The following is a 13,026-nucleotide window of genomic DNA, read 5'->3' on the forward strand; positions in this document are numbered from 1 at the left end:
GAAAACCTATCAACCAACCAAAAAAGCAAGAGAGTCAAGTAATTTTAAGATACTTTCAAACTAGTATGGGAATTTCTTGTGGATGAAGAATCTTCCCATAAATTTCTTAATTCCCCAAATCCCACTCTCTGGAATGGAAATTTGACACCATAACTTGGGCCCTTAATCTCTATAGTATCTGTCTTCTAATTCAAATCCAGTCTTACAAGTTTTAATGCTACAATAATTATAACTGTAAAGGGCAACCTAAATCTGCTACACCTAATGTTAAAATAGGGAGAAAAATAGCATTTTCTTAAATGTAATTAGTTATTAGTTATTCCTTTATAGAAATATGGTACTTCTACTGTGATGTCTTAGGGGATACTTGTAACTTACACTTTTCTAAGGTTATTGGGGGGTTTCAAGAAGATTGGGGGAGTTTAAAGAAAATATCCACCACATAGTAATCAAGCAATAAATTCTAGAGGCCCAGTGCATGAAATTCATGGACAGGTGGGGATCCTAGGCCTTGCCAGGGATCAGGATCCATCGGGGCCAGGCCAATCGATTGGGGTCTGCCGGCCGGGGATAAGAACAGGGGGGGAGAGACTGCGGGAGTTTGGGCATTGGCTCCAGGAGGGAGCCAGTCTTCGGCCTCCCTGGGAAAGGGGCCGCCCACGAGGCAACGGTCACCGGGCTGGGCACAGAAAGAACGTACACTGGACGCCGCCATCCCGGTTCCCCGCCTCCCCTCTCCTCCTTCCCTCACTGCAATGGCCTGGCGGGGGAGGGGGGGAGCCACGGTGTGGGAGGTTGGCAGCTGGCCCCAAAGAGGGAGCCAACTCTTGGCCCCCCTGGGAAAGGGGCCGTGTCCACCACCACCCACACCGGGTTCCCTTTCCCAGCCCAGGGTTCAAAGGCCTCAGCGGGGTCAGGAGGCAACAGTCACCGGGCCAGGCGCAAAAGGAACAAATGCCAGACACCAATCCCCGCCATCAGCACCCCCCCACCTCCTCTTTCCCTCGCCACCATGCTGCCACCATGCCACCAGGGCCTGCCAGCCGTGGGGGGGGTGGGGGGGGGGCACGGCGACAAGGGGAGGGACTGTGTGAGGTTGGCTGGCCGGGGGAGATTGGCTGTGGGCACCTCCTGCATTAAGAGTCTGCCCCCTGGTGGTCAGTGCACAACAGTGACCAGTCGTTCCGTCATAATGGTCACTTAGGCTTTTATATATATAGATTATGCTCTGACAAAAACTATTTTGCTCCTCCTCCAAAGGATGGATGACTGACAAAGAAACTGATAAGACAAGCTATAAACTATCTCCACAACACCTCAACTGTACTTCAGTACCATTCTAACCATTAAGACAAGAAAGGGGTGGGGCAAGGCATTCTCAGGGGGCAGGGAGAGAGCAAAATTGGCAGCAGCCAGCAATTCCATCCTCTTTGACCCTTTGAAATGAAAGCATGCAGCCTAGGGGTCTGAAATAGGGTGGAGGGATTCATTTAAGTAGCCATGAATCTCTTAATTGAAACTAAACTATCATGGACTTAACCCTACAAGATATTATATTTTCGAAAATGTCCAACATTTTAAAGTATGAAACAAATGTTGTGGACGAAGAGAGGAAAAAGACTAACCTTAGAACAAACGAAATCAACTAATGTAGCTTCTTCTTCACCTATGTATTCTATAATTTTCTTATTAATCCAAGGTCTAATTCGTCGTTCCATCAATATCTGAAAAATAAAGTACAGTTACTAAAGTAAAGAAAAATTTTATTAGACTTAAAAATAAGTCTACAAACTTGTGCTTTTTTCATAACATTAAAATATAATCTTTCACACTAGGAGAGATATATGTCAAGATATATTTACTTCTAATTTATGAAGACTTCAAGTACCACTACTAATTTCCCCAATAATCTACTAAATTCTCAGCAATGTCAAGATTCCAGCTACATTATCATCACTACTTGTCATTAATGGCATCAACTGAATTTATATGCTATATTCAAAACTACTTACGATAAAATGGTGAAATACAATTTACTACTCACAGAGTCCACAATAGACCAATCCAGGGGATAAGCAAAAAGCTCAGGTTTGGCTGTAGGGATTTTCTCAATGAGACTCTTAATGTGTTTGCGCTTTTCTTCAGTGTTTACGGTGCCTTTGGCAGCATTTTTATCATCTTCACCATAATCCAAGGGAACCAGTTTCCTTTTTCGGGGTACATCATCACTGTCTTCATCCTCAAATTTGTTAAAGACGCTATCTACAGGGAGTTTCTTTCTCTTCACAGAATTAGGTTGACCAGGACTATTGGAAGCACCTATAGTAAAAACACTCTATTAGCATATGACTTTATTTTGAAATGTTACATTTTATAACCCACCATCCCCTCAAAAACAGTGCAAAATATAATTTCACAAGTCTCAGAGAAAGATCCCAACTGTAAAAAATAACTCACTACTCACAAGTGCTAGAAAATTTAACTTTTCATTTCTTCTCAGAACTCGAGGCAGCTGCAGATATAGGAGCACTAGTAGAACTATGAAAACAATAGTGAGCTAGAAAGGCATTTTTGAATTTTTTCTATCTACCTACCAAGCAGCACATACTTATTTTTCCTTAAGGCAAAATTCAGGAGTTTGCAGAGGGAAAAATAAAGACAAAGGAAATAAATGCTAACATACCCAGTTTAAGACTCAGTCCTATTTTTGGCCTATGCTCCTCAGGTTGTTGTTGATCTGGCGAATTTTCATGAGGAATAATAATACCACAGGGAGACTCATCCCCAGGAGTGTTGGGGGTTGCATTGCCACTGGCAGAGGAAACAGATGGGGCAGAACTGATGGGCCTCAGAGTTGGTTTAAGACAGGGCTTCTGCTCTGGCTCTTCTTCCTCTTCAACGGGTTCCTCTCGTTTTTCTTCTTTTTCTTGCTTTTCTTCTTCCTCTTCCTCTGATTCTGGTTCTTGCTTTATTTGTGGTTGTCTGCGCCTCTCAGCCTCTTGTTCCATCTAAAAGAAAAAAATAATCTAACTCAGACCACAACTATACTCACTTCAACTGGCTTTTTGTTTTGTACCTATGCTGAAAAAAGCATAATATGCTAATTTGACCGGATGTCCTTCCAGACAAAGCCACAGTGGGGAGGGATGAAGCAGAGGTGGCAGAGACACGCCCCCCCCCCCCTGCTGTGGCAGCAGTGGGGGCCAGGACCAAGGCCCTTGCATGAATTTCGTGCATCAGGCCTCTAGTTATCTTTATAAAAATCTCCTTTTTTTTTCATTAGGAATAGTGAAAAACATTGCTCACTTCTATAATCAGAAAGCTAAGTAAATCTGTAAAGTAGATGAGATACTTCGAAAATTTAAAAAAAGATCTTACAAATATTATCATTCTTCAGTGGTATTATATAAAACTTCAGATTAACAAAGGTAAAGACATAATAAATAGCTGGCTAATTCAAAATGAAAAGTATGTTTTTATAATTTCATTAAGGACATTATAACCAGAGTCCTGGCTGGGTGACTCAATTGGTTGGAGTGTCATCCCATACACCAAAAAGATTGCCAGTTCAATTCCTGGTCAGGGCAAATAACTAGGTTTCGGGTTGAATCCCCATTCAGGGTGGGCGCAGGAGGCACCCAATTGATGTTTCTCTCTCTCTCTCTCTCTCTTCTCTCTCTCTCTCTCTCTCTCTAAAAAAAACAAAAACAAAAACAAAAAAAATCAATAAAAATGTGTCCTTGGGTAAAGATTAAAACAAGAAAAATAAACTATAGCCAGAAGTTTTAGTGTTTTTTTTATAAATGTATTTTATTGATTTTTTACAGAGAGGAAGGGAGAAGGAGGAGAGATAGAAACATCAATGATGGGGGGAAAAGGAGGGGAGGGGAGGGGAGGGGAGGAAAGGGGAGGGAGGGGAGGGGAGGGGAGGGGAGGGGAGGGGAGGGGAGGGGAGGGGAGGGGAGGGGAGAGAAACATCAATGATGAGAGAGAACCATTGACTGGCTGCCTCCTGCACAACCTCTATTGGGGATTGAGCCTGCAACCCAGGCATGTGCCCTGACCGGGAATCCAACCAGACCTCCTGGCACTCAATCTAGAGCCACATCAGCCGGGTCACAATTATTTCTTCTTTCTAGTTAATGACTAAGGGTAGTAGCCACTTATGAATTCACAAACAAAAGAAACGGCAATGGAAAGAATTTAGGACTCTTAAGGCCTATAACAATATGAACATTCCCCCTGAAATTATGAAAGATAATAAAAAATAATCATGAGAGCATTACAAACTTTTAGATGAATAGATCAATATTTTAAGCATGAAACAAAAATAGAAAATAAAAATATATCTAAGAAAACATTCAAATTCATTGGTAGACACAGAATTAAAAAATAAAATCATCACAACCTAAATGTTACAAGACTAACAATATGCCACAATAGTGAAAGTATAAAAAAAGGCATAAGGGCTATAAATTGGTAAAATTCTGGGTGGATGATTACACCTGATTTAAAAGCACCAAAAAACAGCATGTAAATGATAATCCCACTTATAAAACTTATGTCTGAGCGGAGTATATGTGACCTGTGTGGTAACATTTAAAAAGTAACTGCTCATTTATAATGATTATAAATGGCTAATAGAAATCAGGTGGTCTTTAATCTCATTATTGTGTTCTATGTTGTCTAAGCTTTCTATTTACTCACGTAAGCACTTTATCAACAGAAAAAAGAACACTATTTCACTTTGAAAAATAAAAGGGACATGTTAAGACATAGTTTCCGTTAATAAATAACATGCAACAGATTTTAAAAACTTTGTATGACACACTCTATTCCTAATCAGCATGGGGTATGCCATGTCCTATGACAGTCTTTTCCTTTTAAATGACAAACTGTTAATAAAAAAAAAAAATTTTTATTTTGGAAACAAAATATTTAGGGTGATAGTGACAGAAGAAACAAACCACAAAAGCACACTGTAAAAAGAGGTTTCTAGCTAAGTGTCATTAAAAGACACTCATTTAACATAATACTTCATAGAAATAAATGAATAAAACATCTGAAAGATTTTTAGAATGAGCCAATACTGATTATTTGTGCAATAATAGAAAGAAAAAGTAGTAATAACCTCCCCAAAATAACAAGACTCGTGGTGCCTAAAAGTACATTCCCTTATAAACTAAACCACATCATAGTCGGCTTAAGATGACATGCTACCAATTGTCACCCCAACAATTTAATAAAATAAAAATATTTTTAAAAAGGCCCAGCCAGCATGGCTTAGTGGTTGAGCATCAACCTATGAATGAGGAGATCATGGTTCAATTCCCAGACAGAGCACATGCCTGGGTTGCAGGCTCAATCCCCAGTGTGGGGAATGCAAGAGGCAGCCAATCAATGATTCTCTCTCATCACTGATGTTTCTGCCTCCCTCTCCTTCCTCTCTGAAATCAATAAAAACATATTTTTTTTAAAAAGATGACTTCATGATCTTAAAATATTGTTATGTGATAGTAACTCACCCTCTGAAGCTCTGCATCTGGATCCGGATGCCCTTCTGCCAGAAGTCGCTGCCTGATTTCCTCTAGCTCTTCCTTCTCTCTTTTCCTATCCCGTTCATCTGCTTCCATTTCCTTTTCCCTGTCACGCAATCTTTTCTGAAGAGCACTTCCTCTGCAAAAGAAATCATAACAGGCCTTACTTAATACTCAGACCATCAATTATTGCACATGATGTCTCCAAAAGCACTTTCTTTCAATACTAAAACTGCATTCTAAAAGACTAAAGACCCTTAATGTTCTGTATCTGCAGACATTGTGATCTCTACATGTTACTATTTAATAAGTGAGCACTGTCTTGTCACTTATAACCATGCCTCATTGTTGTCATTCTAAATAAGTATCTAAATCAAGCAGAAAAGTAGCTTTCAGAGAAAAAGAAAGTTCTCATTTTGTGCCTATTCCACAGGGAAACCCCAACACATAACCTATGTTGGCTTGGATGCTATGCTGTGAAAAATTAACACAAGAAGTAATAATAACAGATCTGTATCTTCAATTAAAATAAATGATTTCCCTGCAGAAAAAAGTACTAGTCGTAGTGCAGAATCAATAGAAAGCAGAGGTTCTCTCCATATAGCACTTTATTATACCTCAGAATGTTGAAATTATACACTGCTATTTTATGATTCAAAATTTCACTTTTTTGCATTTTCTAAAAAATCAAATTCTTGAAATCCTATTTAATTTGCTAATTCTGATGTTTTAGCGCCTGAATATTAAGCTTACCTACATATTAAATGCCTTTACTACATGCCTGGATCATGTGAGGCACATGAGAGATTTTTCAAAAATAAAAATATTGACCCCTATCTTCAGGGAAATTATAGTCTGGAGTACACGGAGCCAAACAAAACCAATTTTACCACCATGCCATAAGTGCTAGAATGAAAGTAGTTCAGACACGCTGTGGAAAACAAAGAGAAGAGGGAAGGCAAAGGATTCACCAACTCTCACTTCACAATAATATATCAATTGGTTGGGAGAGGAGGATGGAAGGGTAGTTCAGATTACTGTGTGGCATTCTTTAAATTCTTGAAGAAAATAATTTCTAGACCACTCCAGACAGTCATAAAGATCAATTATAACTTGCTATAAAAATTGAACCTCTTTAAAATACATGAAGAAAAATTTGTAATACTATATTCTCCTCCTCCCCGCCCCCGCCAAAGACACATGGAAATGTCAATCCTTTGCCAACAGTGCTTTCCCCCACTGCCCAAACACCCCCTCCAGAAGAGCATATCAGCTACGGGTGTGATTACAAGAGGGAATATGAAGATTTCGTTCTTTATTCCGCTGAGTGAACTTGCACTCTCCGGTAGACAAGGGGAAAATATACCTAATGAAATGCTAAAGTATGAGTTCATAAAACAAGGCTTCTTTACCTGTAATATTTGGGATCATCTCTATCATCATCATAATCTTCTAAGAATTCTTTTAGTCGTTTAGCTTCTTTTGCCTAGAAAGGATAGAGTGTGCAAAATTAACATAAAAGTCATTTAAGTTACACCCTCCCCCTTTCTTGGGAACAGATTTTCTTATCCATACCATTTGAACTTTGTAATTCTCATATACTTCATATGTTAAATGTAAATAACAGTATGTCTTTTGTCTTTTACTCATAAGACAAGTCAGAATTAGGACTTATCTATAAAATAAAAACCAGATAGTATGCTATAATAAATTTGTTCCCTGAATATAATCTTCAAAGTACAGTAATTAACTTCTAATTAATGAAACCTAAGGATATCAGTAAACAAAACTGAAAGTTATCTTACTGAATTTGTTAACTGAACAAAAATAGTTTACACATTTTCATTTGTAAATGATACTATAAGTACTTTTTGTGAAATGCAGGATTAAAAATTTAAATCATGTTCATGCATCAATTCAAAGGTAATGCCTATCTCACTTTGAGTACACAAACCTCTTATTCCTAACTTTTGGAATTTCAAATATACAACAAATATTATATTTAATAGCAGTTAAACCTAACAATTATATATGTATACATATGTAATCTACATTATTATATCACCTACAAAGCAGCATAACGGTAGGTTTCTGACTGCAGTAAAATTTTAACCACTTCATCCAGTTCAAATGTTACCTCTCTATAAAGACTTCCCCAATCTAATCATTTATCCATGACCAGCTCCTCCCCCAGTCTCTCTCTATACTCCAAAAATACTGTGAACACACCTTTACCATCTTAAACACTCTCACACATGCTATAGTAAGTACCTTATCTGCCTGACAATATTACCCACTTATTTCAAAATTAGAAGCATTGTTTATTCTTGCATGCCCAGTACTTAGCACAAGGCTGGGATATAATGTACACTCAAAATCTGTCAAATGAATAAAAGTAGATTATCAAGTAGCAATGACAATACAAATATCTAAATAAAACACAGGAGGGCCCACAAGGTAAATACTAAAACAAACTTAAGTTATCACTCCATAAGAGTGCAGAAACTTCCACTTTTTACATCCGATATTTCTGTTACTGGAACATTTTTATAATAAGCAAATAACTGCTAAGTTTCCAAATAAAAAATTAATAGGAAATGTTTTTCTAGAAAGATAGGTTTCAGATTTGCTTATAGGAAGCAAAAGTCACTTTAAACCTATTCCACAATTATTTCTTCAAATAATTATGTCTTTTACTATATTATTCTCTTCCTACTTTCTAACCTAGGGATGAAAAAGAAATTCTAGAACGGGAGCTACAATCCAGGGAAATACGAAGTATTTTAAATAATTCTATGACATTAGTGGATGTACTATTTAGAACACCCATACTATCTAGCTAGTTGCTGCATGCACCCTTTTGGTTACTTACAAAAATTCCCTCTATGTCTCATGTTCAAAACTATTTGAAGAAGATTCCTAACTTCAGTGAAGTTTTTGGAAGAATAATCTCCAAACTGGAGATAAAGAAACTTTCATGAAATTCTGGCAAAGACAGAACACATGGAACATACTACTGAAGCAAATACTATGATAAAATATATTTTTGACATTTTACTTAGTAACAACCTAAACCAATTGTTCACTGTTACAGTTTATCAAACAAAGCAAATGTGAAAAAAAAGATGTATTTTTTATGATTACGTATTATATAGTCAAAAGAATAAATAGTAACCGAAGGAAAACCTATAATCCATAAATGTTATATAAAGACAATTTTGACTTATAAAGCCAGAAGTCTTCTCAGGACACTCTCATCCATCCCAATGTACCAACCAATACAGAATATCAAAGCTTCTTCTTCAAATTCAAAAATGTTGCAGATTCTTAATCAGAGAACGTTCTATAAATTCTCATTTTATGTATTACTCTATGACAGATTTACTTTGAAAGAATGCCAAGAGATAATTTGGTATAGATAACAAAAATGTGAAAAATAGAAGGGAAAAAAGATTTTGGTGTACTGAAAGTGTCTCAAGGTTATTTGAAATATATAAAAATAATATGCTGGGAACTTGTACAATTTAATTATAAAGTTATTTCTAGTTAACAGAAAAGATTTGACCTCATTTATTCTGAAAATCACTTATTTTTAACATAGGTTATTACCATTTCTCTTCTCCTTTCCTCTTCTCTTTCAGCCTCTTTCTCATACTCCCGGGTTTTCTTCCGTTCTCTGATTTCCCAATTCTTAAGGCGCTAAAAACGAAATTGTCAGAGCTTTAAAAATATACACAGGGTTCTAAAATTTTTGCATAAGCTACTAAGTACCCAACTTTACCAATATAAGCATTTCCTCAATTTACCTCTTGATAAGCAGCTTCTTTCTCCCGGAGTTTTCTTTCAAGTTTTCTTCGTTCATACGCATCTTCTTCATCCTCTTCTCGATCCCTCTTCTTGTCTTTTTCTCTTTCTCGCTCCCGTTCCCTTTCACGCTCTCTTTCTCGTTCACGCTCTCTTTCTCGTTCACGTTCTCTCTCTCTCTCTCTTTCCCGCTCCCGCTCCCTTTCACGATCTCTGCTCTTTTCTCTACATAAAAAAAAGATTTTTAAAACTGTCATTCTTTTTGTTTTCCTTTAAAAACCAAGGTAGAGAACAACATAGATTATGAAATAGACAAGTCAAAATTGAGCATTTCATTTCTTCAAAACTGTAAACTCCTCTATATTCATCAGAGGCACAGAATGTAATTCTAGCCCCAAATTCTGAATTCAGTGTTAATGCATATTGGTATCTCAGAAAATAAACCAAGAAACCCTGGAAATAACAAATACAAAGGGCTTCCCTAGCTGATTTGGCTCAGTGGATAGACTGTCAGTCTGCAGGCTGAGGGTTCTGGGTTCAATTCTGGTCAAGAGCACATGCCCGGGTTGCAGCCTCAATCTCCAATAGGTGGCATGCCGGAGGCAGGAGATCAATGATTCTCTCTTATCATTGATGTTTCTCTCTCTCTCCTTCTCCCTTCCTCTCTGAAATCAATAAAAATATATTTTTTAAAAAAGAAAAGAAAAATACAAAAGGCTAATGAACATATTAAAAAATAGTTTATTTCACTAGTGGTCAAGGAATGAAGGTGATAAAGGGTGCGGAGAAAAGAGCATTTTGTCATGTTACACGGATAAATTACAACTATAGGAGCAATGAAAAGTTCTCAAATATTTAATTTGAAACAATAAAACCAAATTGCAGTATATGATATAATGCCATGACTCTAAATACAAATATATAGTATATATGAAACAATATACTGTTTTGTAGTATAAGTATAAAGACCCTATTTTATATATGTAAAATTCTCAATAATAGTCAAAAGGATACTGGTTATTCCAGGCGAGATGGAAAAGAAGAATTTTAATACCCACAAAAGATTAAGAGCACTAAACTTCCAGTTCCAGTAACTGATTAAGTGACTTAAAGGGAACCTCCCTTCAGCTACAATCAGATGGAAAATCTGCAAGTCAAAAATGTGTATTTGAAAACTAGCTTGAAAAAAAAAAAAAGATGTGCTTTTCTCTCTTCTCTCCTTCTACTCTCCCTTTTCCTCTCCCTTCCTTTGCTCATTTTTGCTCCCTCATTCCTAAAGAATTTGAGATCAATCAACTGAAATCAATATAATTAAGAAAAATTTTTAAATAAAACAGAAAGATGAGATTACTAGGACTTATAAGAGAGTAAATCTAGAGTTTGGGAGGTGAGTTATGGGCGTGCAGTGGGCTAGAGGACCAAATCGACACCATTGGCTAAAACTAGAACTGACTTCCCAGTATAATGGACCTCAATGAAACGGTGACTAGAAGAAAAAGGCCACCGGCCCAAAAAGACAACAGAATTCTGTCTGCCCAGGGCATTGGATGGACAGTTGATATGTTCTGGGTCTGTAAAAACTGGCTTAAGACAGAAAGTAATCCTAAAATTAAAATTGTTATTTTCACATATGTTATACAGCAAGCCAGGCATGCTCTGTGGCTAAGGAAGTCCTCATCACATAAATGTTAAGTCGTCCTACAGAGTGCTAACGTGCAGTTCAATTAAAGCTATCACGAAAACAATAACTTCTATAAAGCCTTACCTTGATCGACTCCGATCCTTATTCCGATCTGAACTCCTTTCCCGATCGCGGTCACGATCTCTCTCTCGATCACGATCACGATCTCTCTCCTTTGTCCGGTCACGATCCCTATCCCGTTCTCGTTCCCGCTCCCGTTCCTTCTCCTTTTCTCGTTCACGTTCTCTTTCCCTTTCTCGTTCTCGTTCTCGCCTTTCTCGTTCCCTTTCACGCTCCCTCTCTCTTTCTCTCCGTTCTTTCTCAATTTCCTGTCTTTCTTTTTCTTTTTTGCCTTTCTCTTCTTCCAGTTTCTAGAAACCAATAAAAGTACTTTTAGAGTTAATCTGTAGTTCCAGTATTCAGATTTTTCCCAGCACAATGCCCAATATTAACAACAACAATAAAAAAAACCACTGGTACTTTGCTATTAAATATTTGTGGTTTTACTTGACAAATTAAATTGAAGCAATCACAAGACTAGATAGATTTCGTGCAAAACCATATACTCTACACAGACCAGGAATCTCCAATCTTGGATGCTGGGAGATTGTGTCAAGTGTGGCTAGCCACTCAATGATTATATAACTAAAATGATCATGAAGAATGTGTTGGTTCATAGAGTTCTAAAAAGACAATCAGTTAGCAAAAATGTGATTCTTCCCATTATAAATTTCTGTAAATCAGTGGGATTATGGATACTAATTTCAAACCACGACTTCCCACTACCTAAAGGTTGTGATTCAGGGTTTTAAAAAGGAGGTGGAGAAGAAGAGTCAGGTCACTGTAACGCAACTAAATAGTATGTCTTCTAGTATGCCCACCCTCCAAAAGGCAAGGTAAATTCAACCAAGATCTGCCTCACTATCTGTGGAAACATTTACTCCCACCATTACAAGATGGACAGCCCACCAAATTCAAGTTTGAAAAATCACTCACTTCAAGCAAAAATTTTAACTTAACTGTAAAAGCAACATATTTGTGCCCATTATGCCTATAAGACAATAAAAATATATCAACAGTGATAAATCCATCCTGGGAAGGAATGATTGTGTATTAACTTACAGATGCTGTGTTAGGACATGGATCGCCAACACTGGATTAACCTTGCCTACAAGCTATGTTTCTGGGAGGAAGAGCAAGTACATGGTTCACAAATAAACCAAATTAACAAAGTCAGACCAAGTTTGTACCCTCACAAGATTACCAGTGCACCACACGGTTTCTATACAAACTCAGAAGAAGAAAAATACCCCAAACAGGAAAAACAAAACAAAAACAACACATTTATCTCTTTGGTTCCATGTTTAGAGTCACTGAAATGAAATTTAAACTGTAACAATAAAATGTTCATTTTTTCTTTTCTCAGTCATGTAAAGCATTTAAAACAACTTTAAAAAGCGATCTTACCTTTTATACTCTTTTTCTCTTGCTCATGGATCAGAGAACTGATAGGATTATGAAAGAAAAGCTAATGCATGAAAAATCAATATATTCAGCTGCTGTGCCAGTCTGTACCAAAGTAGAATGCAGGCAAGCTAATACTGAATACATTGAAATTACAAAGGAAAGAGAAAAAGAAATGGTAGAAAGAGGACAGAAACTAAAGGCTATTTAAAGAGGCAATTCTAATTTTTCAAACAGTTCTAATGAATTACAAAAATTTAAATTGTAAAATGAGGCTAGACTACATAACACTTACCTCAGTGTCATACACTTATAAAGAAATTTGTTTATTTCTGAGATAAATACTTACAGACTTTAGCTGTTCCAATAATTTCATTTGTAGAATTCCTCAAATTTTTTACTCTTGTTTATTCACTGCACTACTTATTTCTTAGGTGTATAGTTTCACTTATATAATAATTTGTTTCAGAACTCATTCAAAGTTTTTGTTCTAAGTAAATGAAAAAGTGAGTGAATCTGGTCCATACTAAATGCATTTCT

The 13,026-nt window shown here is 36.9% G+C and overlaps 1 protein-coding gene across 3 annotated transcripts in view; it reads right to left on the reverse strand.

Annotated features, from left to right (window-relative positions):
• The window catches only part of RBM25 (RNA binding motif protein 25), a 47,841-nt gene that overhangs the window by 6,591 nt on the left and 28,224 nt on the right, over positions 1-13,026 (reverse strand). For all 3 annotated transcript variants that reach the window (XM_081100462.1, XM_081100461.1, XM_081100463.1), the window contains 8 exons: positions 11,107-11,393; positions 9,344-9,566; positions 9,147-9,236; positions 6,950-7,023; positions 5,526-5,676; positions 2,684-3,008; positions 2,045-2,319; positions 1,626-1,724 (listed from right to left, as the gene is read on the reverse strand). In XM_081100462.1, coding sequence (XP_080956588.1) covers positions 1,626-1,724; positions 2,045-2,319; positions 2,684-3,008; positions 5,526-5,676; positions 6,950-7,023; positions 9,147-9,236; positions 9,344-9,566; positions 11,107-11,393 — 1,524 coding nt within the window. The remainder of the gene's footprint in view (positions 1-1,625; positions 1,725-2,044; positions 2,320-2,683; positions 3,009-5,525; positions 5,677-6,949; positions 7,024-9,146; positions 9,237-9,343; positions 9,567-11,106; positions 11,394-13,026) is intronic.

The sequence above is a fragment of the Myotis nattereri genome (assembly GCF_964212035.1).
Source record: "Myotis nattereri genome assembly, chromosome: 1".
Taxonomy (NCBI): Eukaryota; Metazoa; Chordata; class Mammalia; order Chiroptera; family Vespertilionidae; genus Myotis; species Myotis nattereri.